Source organism: Garra rufa, chromosome 21 (genome assembly GCF_049309525.1).
Source record: "Garra rufa chromosome 21, GarRuf1.0, whole genome shotgun sequence".
NCBI lineage: Eukaryota > Metazoa > Chordata > Actinopteri > Cypriniformes > Cyprinidae > Garra > Garra rufa.
The window spans coordinates 12,855,263-12,871,176 of NC_133381.1; the positions used below are offsets into that span (position 1 = coordinate 12,855,263).

Consider the following 15,914-nt stretch of genomic DNA (forward strand, 5'->3'; position numbering starts at 1 on the left):
GCCCCCACCTCTCCTGCCTTCAAGTCTTCTCAGTAACACTAAATGACAAGATCGCCCACTTTTCCACGCTTACTCTAATGGCCGGTGCTGTAAATGATGGGGCTTCCATATCTGGCAGAAACCCTCAGAGTGTCCTCGGATCTTCTCCGCCTATAAAGTTCAGAGATATATTAGCTTTTCAGCAGCCCAGACTGATGAACCTTCCAATGGAACATGTCACATATCTCTTTGATTAAAACAGGCCTGAGAAGAACATCCTTTGCGGAGAGAAGGTTTGGGGGCGGTTAAGGTATTTTGAGGGTTTAGTGCTCATTGCGTGAGCTAGGATTTCTTTAGTTCATTTACCATACACAAACAACTTATTTAGCTTCTCTTGTAACCCTTTTATCGTCATTTTAGGTGATTTACTGAATCAAAAAGGAGGTTTTGTGGCTTTTTTGGGTGGTGGTAAGCAGTCATTGGAAGCACGTCTGTGGAGATTTATTGTCTTTGAGGTATTTTTGTTCTTTTGGAGGTTTGTCAACAGCCTGCCTTTTTCCTGTTAAAAGTCCATGGAAAATATTCAGTCTGGTTCCACAAGCCGTATTTTTCGCAGCTCGGAAACCACTTCCCTCCAGCTCTGATTTAGTTGTTTGTACAGATGAGTCTCGTATTGCAAATGCACTTTCTTTGAGTTTTACCGTTAACACTATTAAAAATAGGTTCCAAGGGCGGTTTTGTAGCAGTGAAACAAACTATTTTGGGTTTCCCAAAGAACCTTGTATGACAGTGAACAGTGAAGGATATTTTAATAATCTAAAGAACCTTTTCCACTATAACCTTTCCACTAACCTTTTATGTAATTGATAGGATTGATAAAGGTTTCGAAAAGGGGTTTTCACGGTCATGCCATTTTTGGTTCCCCAAAGAACCTTTCAGTGGTCAGTTCTTAAAGGCACCAAGAACTGAGGAATCAAAATACTCTTGATCTTTTGACATAGAAGTGGTCACACAACCTGATCTCATGACAAAAACTTATCTATAGGAACTTTTTCGCGAAGATGTGAAATACATATCGCCACGTATGTTTTGTGACATATTCAACGTGAAATGTCCACTCAGTGGCGCTAAAAAGTGTTTTTTTTTTCATGTTTTTCATGTGATTTGTACCCAAGGATTCCACATCCTAAGTCCAATTCCATGCTGGCTGAGCTACTGAGCAAGCTTGTTACATCTAGAAAGCAAAACATATGAAGCTGTAATCATAACTGTGTAAAAAAACGCCTCTAGTGTTCATTCCTGTTGGAAACTGCAGTCATTTGTACTTATTGGTATGTATTTCATGCCTTGCGAAAATGTTCCCACAGGTACGTTTTCGCCATAAGACCAGGTTGAAAACATCCTGTAAGTTTCAGAACTCAACTTTCTCGTTAGTCTGAAATAAACATATATTATAGCCGATCTGCCAAACGACAGGTTGTGGAATATGCCACTTTATAACGTAATAGTGTGGCTAAACACCACTTCCGCAAAAGATGATCAATGCCGTTTTCTACATCAATGCCTGTTTAGATTCACACATGTAGGGTAAAATAACGAGAGGCGAACACAGGTCTATACACAGAGACGTAAATCACTGACAAGCTACGCCAAATCGCGCTCAAAACCGAACGCGATTTTGAACGCGATTTGGCGTAGCTTGTCAGTGATTTACGTCTCTGTGTATTAATTGCCGCTCCAGCTGAACGCACGTGATGGAGATTTACTACTAATCAAAGTACCGGCTTCATTGACTAAACGCGCCTCACAACATCGTTCGATTAATCGTGCAGCCCTAGTCTATGCAGAAACCAGACAATAAAGGTGGCTCTGAATACAAGAATACACTGTTCAGTGCCAAGTTGTGGAAAACAGTCTTTGCATTGCCTTCTATTTGATCCCAGTGTTAGAAAAGAGTAGATAAACTTTATTTTTAATAAAGGTCTAGACCACATCACTAAGAATTTGGTTCTTTGTTCATTTCATTTGACCAAGGATTTATTTTCCATCAAGGCACAATTTTGACGCGGGATTTTCAGAAAGATTAAAACTAAAAGATGATGTTGTGCTGACTATATTAAATCCAACAGTAATGTCGCATCACACAAGTGTGAGTAACTGTTTTTAATCTACCTGGTCTCATGATGAAAACATACCTCGCACACGTAACTTTTATTGGAAGATGCAAAATACGTACCAATAAGTAAATATCACTACAGTTTCCAACAGAAATGAACACTAGCGGTGGTAAAACAGTGAGCACTAGTAATCACTTTTGTACACAGTTATGATTATAACTCCATATGTTTCACTTTCTGGACGTACCAAGTTTTCTCGGTAACTCAGCCGGCATGGAATTGGACTTAGGATGTGGAATCCTTGGACACGGCTCCCATCAAAAACATGACTCTCGATAAAAGAGTTGAAAGATGAGAGATCAAAAAACAAACTAATATGTCATGCTTGTGATTGCGCTTTTATGTCACATTCGCTTTTGTTCATACGATCAGGTAGGTTCAGGTGTAGTGCAGATGGTACGAAAAATACAAAAAAATAGACTGTTACTTCTAAATGATCATGTAAAAATCAATAACACTATAAGTAGACCTCTACTTTATGAATTTTAAAGAACATTTTGAAAATCTTAAGAACCTTTTTTTCACTGTAAAGAACCTTTTTTGGTATGGAAAGGTTCTATGGATGTTAAAGGTTCTTCATGGAACCATCAAGGCCAATAAGAACGTATTTTTTAATGTAGTCAAGAGAAGGTAAAATTGCATGTTTTCAGGTTTAGTCTGCAAGATTCTGCGCCGAAATTCCATCCACTAATTGTGTGCGGTGTTCGCGACCTTCTGGCCCTGAGAAAGCCTCCATTGTGAGCCGTGAGCCCGGGCAAGAGCAGTTCAGATTTCACACGAACAAAAGTTAAAAATCTCAAGGCGAGAAGTAACCTACAGGGGAGAACTGGCGCTGGCACCAATTAGACTTTAGATTAGTTAAAGAGGATTGCGATTGTAGGGGTAAAAGGAAAATGTAGTGGGCGATAGGATTTGAAATGAGATTATAGAATCAAGCGAAAGGAGGTAAGCTTTGTTTAAAAATGAATAACCCAGGCCTGCTCCTGACGGAGATGGAGAAAGCGGCTGTTCCTTGAAAGGTGTGAGTGTTTGCATTAACAGAGCTAACAGATAGAGCGCACCAGATTAAAAATAGATGGGGTATATACCCAGCAAGACTCCAGCCGGTGGCACATGTGTTTTACATTCAAACATCCAGCAAGGGCAAAGGAGCGCCCTTCTCCACTGATGTTAACATTTTTGAAAACGCTCCGTCGTAGCCGCACCACCAGAGCCCTGAAGAAGCAGGTTTTGGCTCTCGTAGCTGGCGTTAACATTTGATTAAAAAGCATTTCGGCTGAAGGAGCGAGCCACGTTCCCACAGAGCAGGTTCAAAGAGGTTCCACTGGAGCCGGTTGGGGTCGTTTCCGCTTAGATTACCGGGATATGCATATGCAGGCCGAGGTAGCGGCTGTGTTCTGTTCCAGGCCCTGTACCCTGATGTAACCCCTCCCCCTCCACCCCTCAAGTGCTGTTACACAACAGGTTTTAAATAGATTTTTACATGTTTTGAAGAAAATGAGGGGTGCTTGCCCATGCAAAACTTACTGGCACAGTGCTAGGACACGGCTCAACAATAACGCTGGCCCACAGTTGAAGAGCGTTTCAGATTTTTAGGCTAGTTGACAGGCATGTCACTTAGATTTTTTGTTATGTACAAGCATTCTATGCATATAAAATGTTGATTTTTATCTAATTTATTCTTAATTGTAAATTATTTATTATTAAAACTATTAAAATATTATAAACATGCTATAAACAGTAAATATTGTATAATATATATTATATAAGATATTTTTCTTTTTATATAAAATCCTACTAAACATGCTTTAAACATTAAATATTATATAGTATAATTTTTTCTTTTAATATAAAATCTTAATGAATAAACAATAAAATGTATATAATATAATTGTATTAAATAATATAAATATATTAAAATATTATTAATGAATAGTTAATTATTTATTAATATTTTTTGTATTCATTGTATATTTTATTTTGAAAAAAATATATATATAGTATTTTACTTTTATTTTACTAATGCTAATATTTTATTTTTCTTATATTTTATATTTCTTATATTTTTAATTGTATATATACTTGTGTGTATATTAATCACATTATACATACATAAAATAATTTAGAAATTAAATGCATAAGTAAAATATAAGTAAGTATTAAAATATTAAATATTAAAATATTAATAAAGTATATATTATATATTTATTATTATTTATTATTATTTTATATAAAATATATGATTTATTTTGTTCATTCATTATTTTTTAATATATATATATATAAATTATTATATCATTTATTTTACATTTATTTTATGTACAGTATATGTGTATATATTTTTTTTAAATAAATAATAATACAAATATATTATACAAATTTAGTTTTTATTTAGCTTTTGTTTTAAATAAAGTATTAATCAATTGAATATAATTGTATTAAATGTTATAAATATTAAACATTTTACATACAATATTAATTAATAATCAATCCAATAATATATCTGTGTAAAATATTATAAATATGAAAATATTGTTATAAAATACTATAAACATTCAATATTGTTTAATATAATTTAATATATAAATTAATATACTTTATTTTTAATTAAGTAAATTATTTTATGCATGTATGTATGTATGTATGTGTGTGTGTGTGTGTGTGTGTGTGTGTGTGTGTGTACATATATATATATATATACACACACACACACACACACACACACACACACACACACACACACACAAAGTGCATACAATAATTTTAAAATAAAATACAGAATAAATAAAAATTAATAAAAAGTCAATACAATTGTGCATTTTTTTATTTAAAATAATTATATATACATTATTATTTAAAAATATTAAAAATTGTTTAAAAAATGCATGTGAGCCTGTGAAAATGCGGTGGAAAGCAACTTTTGGCAAGCCAAAAAAAAAAACCTTACTGTTGAGGCCTGTAGGGTGTTTGCCATGGTGTTGCTAGGGTGTTCTGACTGGTTGCTAGGTGGTTTCTCATTGTCCCCAGGCCAAAGAGTACACCCCAAGTCTCTGATTTTCCCTTCTTTAATTTAGATGCAACTAGCCAAGCAACTAGCAGTATGATTTACAGTATCATTCATGTCTGTAGCACAAATAGTTTTGCACTTAAGTTGAATAAGAGTTTAACGTTAGCTATGAGCAACAGTAATAGTTGCTTTAGTCAAGAACACGAGCGGCTATTGATACAAGGCCACATCAGGGCTCATGGGCTCAAATTCCATCAGCAGCTGTTTGATTGTTCCCTCCTTTGAATGTGTTAAATTATACTGGCGAAACCATGGGCCAAATAATTGCAGCGGGAGATCTCATTTCTTTTTATTATGTTCAGAGAGTGGAGGGCACATAATAACATATAAATAACGTAATATCATAAAAGCTTTCCTGCTTTTTTGCTTCGCTTCTTCCAGCTGATTAAAAAAAGGACCTGGGTCGTCTATCATGAGGCATGCTGTGTCCATGGCAACACATACCGTAGCTGTAACCCGATACAAAGCATATGTGCATTAGGAGTACAAACACTGCTCTTGACTGCTAAAGAGACCCAAGGAGCTGCAGAAAGAGGCAGAGATGGCACGGTGAACCCAGCGCCGCAGGGATCTCGCTCTTTCGTACTGTTCTTCAGCCAACAGTCTTTCTTTGACTGGGTCGGCAGCGTGAATACCTACGCCTGACTGTTTAAATCAACAAAAGACTTCGCTCACATTTATTTGAAGCTTAGTGTGCTTGTGAGGGAATTCAGATGTAACGAACCAACTGTTTTTTTCGTCTATGTTTTTGTTAGAACACTTGGGAACACTTTGTTAAAAGGACAAATATGTGTGGTAGTTTCCTGTAGCCAGACTTTTGACTTATAATATTTTAGAGCTTATCTGGTATGGATTATGGCAAAATTATCAAATCTTTCATGTTTTAGTTTAAATTAATTTCAAGATCTTCATTCATTCATTCATTCATTCATTCATTACTCAATTGAAAATAATTTGAATGAATGTTGTAAATATGAAGCATTTTACATTGAATATTAATTAATAATCAACTGAATATAATATAGTTTGTAAAATATTGTAAAAATACTATAAACATTAAAATTTATATAATATATAATATATTTTTTGAATAAAATCTAAATTATATTTACAATAAAATGTATATAAATACTATAAATATTTAATATTATATAATACAATTTCACATTTTTTTCAAATTAAAAAAAAAATAATTTAATATATTTTAATTAGCTTGCTTATATTTATTTAATTGAAATTTTGTTTTAAATAAATTGTTATTTATTCATTTGAATATAATTGTATTAAATGTTATAAATATTAAGCATTTTTCATGCAATATTAATTATTAATCAAGAGTATAATATAGTTGTGTAAAATATTATAAATATTAAAATACTGTTATAAAAGTACTGTAAAAATTATATATCTTGTATATCTTCTAAAATAATAAAATCTTAATGAACAAACAATAAAATGTATGTAATATAATTGTATTAAATATTATAAAAAATACTATAATATAATAAATATTATAAATCTTAAAATATTGTTATAAAATACTATAAACATTAAATATTATTTAATATATTTTAATATAAAATATTAATTAGTGAACAATAAAATTTATATAATATAACTTTATTCAATATTCCAAATATATTTAAATATTATTATTAAAATGCTATAAATATTAAATATTATATATTGTCAATTTTTTAAATAAATAAATAAAATAATTTCATATCATGTATAATTATATTTAATATTATATTAATTTCTGCCTTTATTACTCAGTTTTGGTATTAATTAATCAGTTGAATATAATTGTATTAAATGTTCTAAATATTAAACATTTACATATAATATTATTTAATAATCAATCAATTGAATATAATACAGTTGTGTAAAATATTATAAATATTAAAATAATTTTAGATATTATAGTATATTTTTTATTTTTCTAAATATTATAAATATTATATTTAAAATATTAATGAATACACAATAAAATATATATATAAAATAATTGTATTAAATATTATACATATATTAAAATACTATAAATATTAAATGTTATATAATATAATTTTTATATAATACAATATTAATTAACAATCAATCAATTGAATATAATACAGCTGTGTAAAATATTATAAATATTCAAATATTTTTAGAAAAATGCTGTACACTTTAAATATTATCTAATATAGTTATTCATATTTTCTATATATTTTCTTTTTATATAAAATTTATTACATGATTAAAAATGATTAAAAAACATATTTATATTTAAAATATTTTATATAAATATTATTAATAAAAGCACAATAAATATTTAAAAAAGGTTATAATTTTACAATCGTTAAAGAATAAATACATACAATACTTTAAACATTAAATGTTATATAGTATCATTTATTCTTTTTATTTAAAATCTTAATGAATAAACAATGCATATATATGCATATAAAATAATTGTATTAAATATTATACATATATTAAAATATTATAATTAAAATACTTAAAATATTAAATGTTATATAATATCATTTTTATATAATACAATATTAATTAACAATCATTCAATTGAATATAATACAGTTGTGTAAAATATTGTTATAAAAATACTATAAACTTAAAATATTATCTAATATATTTATTCATATTTTCTATATATTTTTGTTTTATATAAAATTAATTACATGATTAAAAATTATTAAAAAACATATTTATATTTAAAATTTTTGTATATAAATATTATTAATAAAAACAATAAATATTACAAAAGATATAATTTTACAACTGTTAAAAAATAAATACATACAATACTTTAAACATTAAATACTATATAGTATAATTTTTTCTTTTAATATAAAATCTTAATGAATAAACAATAAAATATATATAAAATAATTGTATTAAATACTATACATATATTAAAACATAATTAAAATACTCTAAATATTAAATGTTATATTCTATAATTTTAATATAATACAATATTAATTAACAGCCAATCAACTGAATATAATACAGTGTAAAATATTATAAATATTAAAATATTGTTATAAAATTACATTTTCTATATATTTTCTTTTTATATAAAATTGATTACATCATTAAAATAATTCAAAAACGTATATACGTATATTTAAAATATTTTATATAAGTGTTATTATTAAAAACACTATCAGTATTAATAATGATATAATTTTACAATCTTTCAAAATAAATAATAAATACATAAAATACTTTCATATCATATCATAGTTATGTTTAATATTATGTTTAATTCTGCCTTTATTCGTTTTTGCAAGTGTTCAACTCTGGAATCTTATTCAGGAATTAAATTCACTGTTGTCTCTTTTAAAGTTATGCAAGTTTCTCATTTCTGTGGAGTGAATATTTTACGCTGTTCTAATATTAGCCAGCTGAAGTAAATGTGTTTGTATTTAGTTTTACCTTTACACTTATTATAAGATGGTACACTTAGTTTTTTTTCATTTAGGGGATAAATGGATCCGAACTGGTGCATCCTTACATTAGTAATGACTGCATGCTGTACTCAGGTGTAAGGTTAGTGAAAAAAAATCTCAAAGTTGAAAGTTAGAGATGTTTCAGTTGCTAGGCGACTAGTATGCTAATGAAGATGTTCGTCTCAAGCTGTGTCTGAGCTGTGCTGAGATATGTTTTAATCACTCTCAACGGGGAAAAAAGAAGGAGAAAAATCAAACACATTCTGACGGAACACTGTAATTAATGGATCCGTAAAGAAATAGAGAGGTTCCATTACTTCTCACACTAAATTATCCTCAATTGTCAGGGCAGATACCTGAAGTCTGACAGCCCTGCGGAGATTAGCAAATGTGAAGTGGCAGCGCTGTGTTTATTGGCTTTGGCACACAGGCTCTCGACGCTCCGAGATGCCACGCGCCGTAGAGCGCTCCTTCGTCGGAAGAGGTCCAGAGCCAAAACAGCCCCGTCAACCCGCGGCCTTGGGCTTTTAAATACACAGTGTAGACGAATGTGCTCAAAGCCCTGTGCCACCTCTGTTTGTTCTAATTCTCAATTAGTTAATATACTCTAAGAAGATTAAGAAGGGGGAGATGACAGAGCCAATCTGCACATACTGAATCTACAGGGAGGCAGAAAGTGGATAGAGGGCTAAATTGAAGATTAGACTGCTCCTGATTAGATTTGTGAAGCTCACAGTGAGCGCTGAGACGGAGGAGGAATCGTACACAAGCAGATAATTGATAGAAACCGAGCAGCTAATCCACGCAAAAATATTTCGTAACCTTTCAAGCGAAAAATATTCGGATCAGAAGGAGCTGTCAGAAAACAGAGACGTGGATAAACCGTTTCCAAACTCTGTGGGAACTGAGAAATGTGAAACCATGCTCCGGTACTTCACAAATCCCAAACAAAAAGGTCAGGAAATTCATATTTGCTGTCACAAATGATCAGTGTTTGGGAATGCGAACAGTATGGAGCGTGAAGAATCATGGCTGAGGGAAGAAGATTGCATTAGAGGAGATGAGAAAGATAAAGGGGAAATTCATGACTGATTTTGAGAACTTTGATCATATTCGAAGCGCTCAGATTGTTCACAAATGCTCTCAAGTAGGACATTTGGTCAACATTTATTACTTGTTCAAGTTTATATAGTGTTGCAACACTTACAATAGTTTATCTGTATAATAAATATTGCTAAATAAATATAGTTATATATTTTATTATTATTATTATTATTATTATACTTTTTTTTACTATTATTTCATCATTATGCTGCTCAATTAAAAATATATAATTGTTTATTTTTTTATTTTCATTTTTATTATTTTTATATGTATTGCATAATTATATTTTTATATACAATATATTTTTAAATAAGATATTTTTATTATTATTTATTTACTTTTATTATTATTATTATTATTATTATTATACCAGATTTTTTTACTATTATTTCATCATTATACTTCTCAATTAATTGCTTTATCCTATTATATAGGATTATATAGAATTATAATTAATTGGTTGTATAATTAATACGATGATTTTAAAAGATCAGAAAAAATATATTTAAAAAAATAGTTTTTCTTTTCTATTTTTTATAAGTTTTTATTTTTATAATTTTTATATGTATTACATAATTATATTTTTATATAATATATATATATATATAATATATTATAATTATTTTTACTATTATTTCATAATTATGCTGCTCAATTAAAAAATATATAATTGTTTGTCTTTTTTATTTTTATTATTTATTTTATTTTTTATTATTTTTATATGTATTACATAATTATATTTATTTATAGATTATATATATATATATATATATATATATATATACATACATTCACAATATTTATTTATTTATTATTATTTTTATACAAGAAATTGTACTATTTTTTCATCATTATGCTGTTTATCTAATAGTTTTATTCTTATAATTGATTATAATTAATTGATTGTATAATTAATACTATAATTTTAAAAGATCAATTATATTTTAATAAATATAAAAGTTAATTGTAATATTTAAAAATATTATTATTATATTATTATTATTATTATATATAAAATATTTAGTAGTAATCAAAAATAGATCTATGTAATTATACAATATTACTTAGTCATACAATTTGTTACTATACTAATATATATTAACATCACTTTACTAATTTGTATATGTACTCTTAACATTTTCTATTAATACAATAATGGTTAAATTTTATAATGACATACTAAATTTATCATATATTATTTCATTTTTTATACTAATATGTCAAATAATATTACTGAACTGAACTGCAGGCATCTGAGCATGATGTTTTGACCCTGACATATCTGTTGTTCCTTGCATTCTTCTCAGATACCTTTTGAGTTTGTACACACATCCTACCTCATACTCTCCCTTCTTTTCATGAAGGACCTGTTGACCTCCTTCTCCAAAGGATGTCCATGATCACCAAGAAAAATCAATAGCTTTTATATGTGAGCAATCCTGAAGTCTGTTTCTGTTTCTCACAGCCAGCACAGTAACTCGCTTTTTTTCCTGTTCATCCCAGGCATATTCGAATATCTATTTTTAGGCATTTTATAACCAGTAATACAAATAAATAAAAATAAACATCGAATTTATTCTGACAGCACAGAGCGCAGACATGGTTTTCCTGATAGCTCAGTTCATTTGTGCCAAAAAAAGGCCCACCAATGGAAAGTGTGTAGTTCAGCCGAAGAGTTTCCCGCTGTGTAGCTGCATATTGAAGTCTGCAGCACCATCACCTGAGCCGGCCTGTCATCTCACCACCAGAAAGTAATGATTAAAGCTACGAGGGCTCAATTTGAAAGAGGATGTAATGACTATGTTGTTGCATGGTCATGTCTCAACATTGTATAAGCCTCAATGTTTTGTTTACTTGGACAGCAGCAGTTTGCTGTTTGCTGGAGGCAAACCTGTCATTGTTCAAAATATCAAAGTTACTAGCTAGTTTGTTGAAGGTTTAGAAAAGTTGTTTTGAAATTCATCTTATTATAATAACTGAAGAAACAGTTGACCACCAAATGAATATTTGCTGAAAATGTACTCACCCTCAGGCTATTAAAGATGTGGATGAGTTTCTTCATTGGATCAGATTTGGCAAATTCATCCAATTTATCCAGTATCCATACTCTGCAGTGAATGGGTGCCGTCAGAATGAAAGGCCAAACAGCTGATAAAAATTGTAAAAATTGGATTATTGTGATATTTTTCACTTTCCAAGCTCTTAATCCATCGTTTTTCCTTCGGGAGCATCGGTGGGTGTTTGAACCTTCTGTAATAGTTGCATATGAATCCCTCAGTTGTCCTCAGTGTGAAAAGATGCGTCTCAAAATCATACAGTCATTGTTGGAAAGAATTCAAATACTCAAAAAAGCTGGAAAACCTAATAATTTGTGGGACCTAAAGGGTTTTTCTGAAGAACAGCGGGCAGTTTAACTGTTCAAGACAAACAAGGGACTTATGAACAACTATCACTAAACAAAAAAACACAGCTGTGGATCACTGAGGTAACAATACAGTATTAAAAATCAAGGGGATGTAAACTTTTGAACGGGGTCCTTTTTTTAAAAATTGATCTATTATTTTCTCTAATGGACTATATGTAAACATCTTTTCTAGGGATGCACCGATCCGTATCGGCCGATCACTTGCGCGTTTTGTCAGTAAAGCCGGTTCTGTAATCAGCGGTAAATGCCATCAGGTGCGTGATTTCACATTGAGCCGTATATACTACACACAGTCGTTGTTCACTGACGAGCTGCGCACATTCACACTAATAATGAACATTGATTTGCGCAGCTCCTCGGTAAACAACGGCTGTGTGTAGTATATACGGCTCAACATGAAATCACGCACCTGATGGCATTTACCGCTGATTACAGAACCGGCTTTACTGACAAAACGCGCAAGCATTATCGGCCGATTCGTATCGGTGCATCCCTAATCTTTTCTGTGAAATATCGTATTCAAGTCAGTACTCAATAAACAATAACATGCATTTTGTATAATCACTTTTATTTTGGTAAAATAATTAACATTTTGCGGATTCTGAAAGGGGGGTGCAAACTTTTGACCTCAACTGTAATGCTAAATTTCTCCAAATCTGTTCTGATGAAGAAACAAACTAAGTAATATTCAGTAATATTAAGTAATATTGAGTAAATATTCAGCAAATTTTCATTTTTGCATAAACTATTCCTTTAAAATAGCCATGCATGATCAGACATCTTTGGTATTAGTATTGAAATGTAGGCTGTTTTTAAGCATTTTATTTGAAAAAGCAGTTTTCCACCTCTCTAGTTGCATCAGTTAATGTTATTAATGTAAAACTGTGATAACATGATCTCATAACTTGATAACTTAAACTGTGATCCTGTATTAATTTATGATTTTACAGTATCAACATTAAAATTGGCAGAAGCTACGGTCACCATGGTATTTCTTTGTGGATACATGCGCTTGCTTTGTCTGTCTCACTCTTGCTTTCTCTTTTGGCACTGTTTATCTCTTAAAATATCTTTCATTCCGCTGTCTGTTTTTCAGGATTGCAGTCCATCTGTCAGTTGTACATCATCTGTTTGTGTCACTTTCTCATCATTCTCTCCACTGTGTTTTTTTTACAGTATGTCCAGTCCTCCAATTTGGCCAGGAAATCCCTTTTACAGAAAAAACAAGGGAGTCCTGCTACAAGGTAGAGTGATGTGTCTTACCGTATTTACATGCTTGTGTGTTGTTGGTTCCACTGACAAGTGCTTTTTATTTATTTTATTATTATTATTATTTTTTTTGTCAGTTCTACTACAAGAAGGGATCTTGGTTTATTTGCATGCTCTTTAGATGAGCCTTTGCTTCAACAAAAGGCTCATATTCATGTACCTGGCTAGCTCCTAAAGGAATTAGCTGGGTGGGTGTTTATTTGGTTTGTTTGCCCTGGTTTAAAAAGAGCTGCTTCAAATCTGAGACCGTTTTTCCTCACTTCTTTTCATGTGGTATTTGAATCCTGCCAGCCTTTCAGTTGTTACCTCTCTCTGTCTCATTCTGTAATCCAGAACATTTTTTTTCTTTTGCAATTCTGACATGCAAGTCCTTTTCCCTATTGTTGAACAAACGTGTTGAAGTGTGAAGTATTCAAAGAAAGCTAAACGGATCAAACGTGACAAAAGATTGATTGATGATTGCTAATGTCCTGGGCTAAACTTTGATCCTTAACTCTGTATGGTACGGTGCATCCATATGGCAACACATTATTTCCACATATATAAATACCTACCTAACATACCTGTGGGAACTTTTTCACAAGATGTGGGATACATTTACATTTACATTACATTTATTCATTTAGCAGACGCTTTTATCCAAAGCGACTAACAAGTGGGAATACAACAAGTGATTCATCCTAAGGAGGCAGATCAACATAGGAAGTGCTCAAAAATACCATATATCAGGCGTTGTTAGAAGAGTGCAGGCTAGAAGGGGAAGATCAAGAAAGAGAGGAGAATTTTTTTTTTTTTTTATAGTCACATAGTGTCGAAAAAGATGGGTTTTCAGATGGATACATACCAATAAGTGCATATCACTGCAGTTTCCAACAGAAATTAACACACAATGAGGCTCTTGTAATCGTTTTCGTACACAGTTAGGATTACAACTCCATATGTTTGCTTTCTGGACGTAACTTGCTCAGTAGCTCAGTCGGCACAGAATTGGACTTAGGATGCAGAATCCTTGGGTAAGAATCTCATCAAAAACGTGACTCACGATGAAAGAGCTGAAAGATTAGAGATTGAAAAACAAGCTAAAACGGCATACTTGCAATTGCGTTTTTACATTTGCTGTTGTTCATACTATCAAGTGGGTTTTGGTGTAGTGCAGATGGTAAGTTATTTAAAAACATCATGGAGCATTAGCTTTATAGCGCCACTCAACTTACATTTCAAGTCAGAACTGCGGTGACACATACCCAATGTCCCAAAACCCAAAACCCAATGTCACATAAAACGTACCAAATGCACATTCATCTGTTCTGGGGGAAAAAACGAACACTCTTTTAGCATCACTCAGTTTCACATAGAATATGCCACGAATTGTACATGGCGGTATGTATTTCGCGTCTTGCAAAAACGTTCCCACATGTACGTTTTCATCATGAGATCAGGTTGAAATTTTTTTTTTTTTTAAAAACAACTTTCATATGGCAACTTTACATTCTTCAGGATTCTTTTATGTTTAGAAAGTATAGAAAACTTTCTTTCCCAGCTGTTTAGCTTCATGAACAACCAACTGTTTTTGTAATTAGTGTGTTTTTAACATAAACTTGTGTGTATTTAACAGTTTAAGTGCAATACGACATGAAAGAGAACTTAGTTTAATACAGCCGCTTTCTGTGCACTTAGAAAACGATATAGTGCACTATTGCATGCTTTGCGTCATTTACACAGTGAACTACCACCTCTTTTCTTGTTGCGCTTCATCCTAAGTGTTTCTCAAAATACATTTTATCACCAAGTATCAGGCCCCAGTGTTTAAAGAATGTTTAAATTTTTTAATGGCTTTGTTTGGATTTTCTGAATGCACAGAAAGCGGCTGTCACATGGCATGTTAGTACTAAATTAAGTTCTCTTTCATGTCATATTGCGCTTCTGTTAAATACAGAAATTTAAACTAATATAGCTTTAAAACAGATGGTTTCAGCGCAATAGACATGATAATCATCAGTAAAATGATTAATTTCTTAAAAAACTAATCTTGAATGGTAGTCTATAAAGTTGTCTGTAAAATATTCCAATATTGTTTAAAATACAGGGTTAATGCTTGTTGCTAGCCTAAAAATGAATCGTTTGTACATACAACCCTTTTAAAGTTGAATCTATGATAGCAAGCCTTTTAAAACTAGACCTTGTGACTGTTTCCTTGCTTATTTTAATAATGGCTGCAATGAAATGCCTTATTACACTCATTAGCCTCAGCAGGCAGAGGATTGGATGGGTTGTTGTGCGCTTTTCCTCTGTATTTTGGTCCCGGCACTTGCAGAGTAAATGTCACGATAACAGTTACAGTGTTTTTAGTTTATTTAGTCAATGCAAAGTAGCAGTAAGTAATGTTTTAAAGATAATAGACTTCCTATAGGTTGCATGTGAGTTTATTGCTAGAG

At 30.9% G+C, this 15,914-nt stretch overlaps 1 protein-coding gene across 2 annotated transcripts in view; it reads left to right on the forward strand.

Annotated features, from left to right (window-relative positions):
* The window catches only part of foxn3 (forkhead box N3), a 122,213-nt gene that overhangs the window by 67,137 nt on the left and 39,162 nt on the right, over positions 1-15,914 (forward strand). For both annotated transcript variants that reach the window (XM_073826920.1, XM_073826921.1), the window contains exon 4: positions 13,387-13,454. In XM_073826920.1, the coding sequence (XP_073683021.1) occupies positions 13,387-13,454 (68 nt within the window). The remainder of the gene's footprint in view (positions 1-13,386; positions 13,455-15,914) is intronic.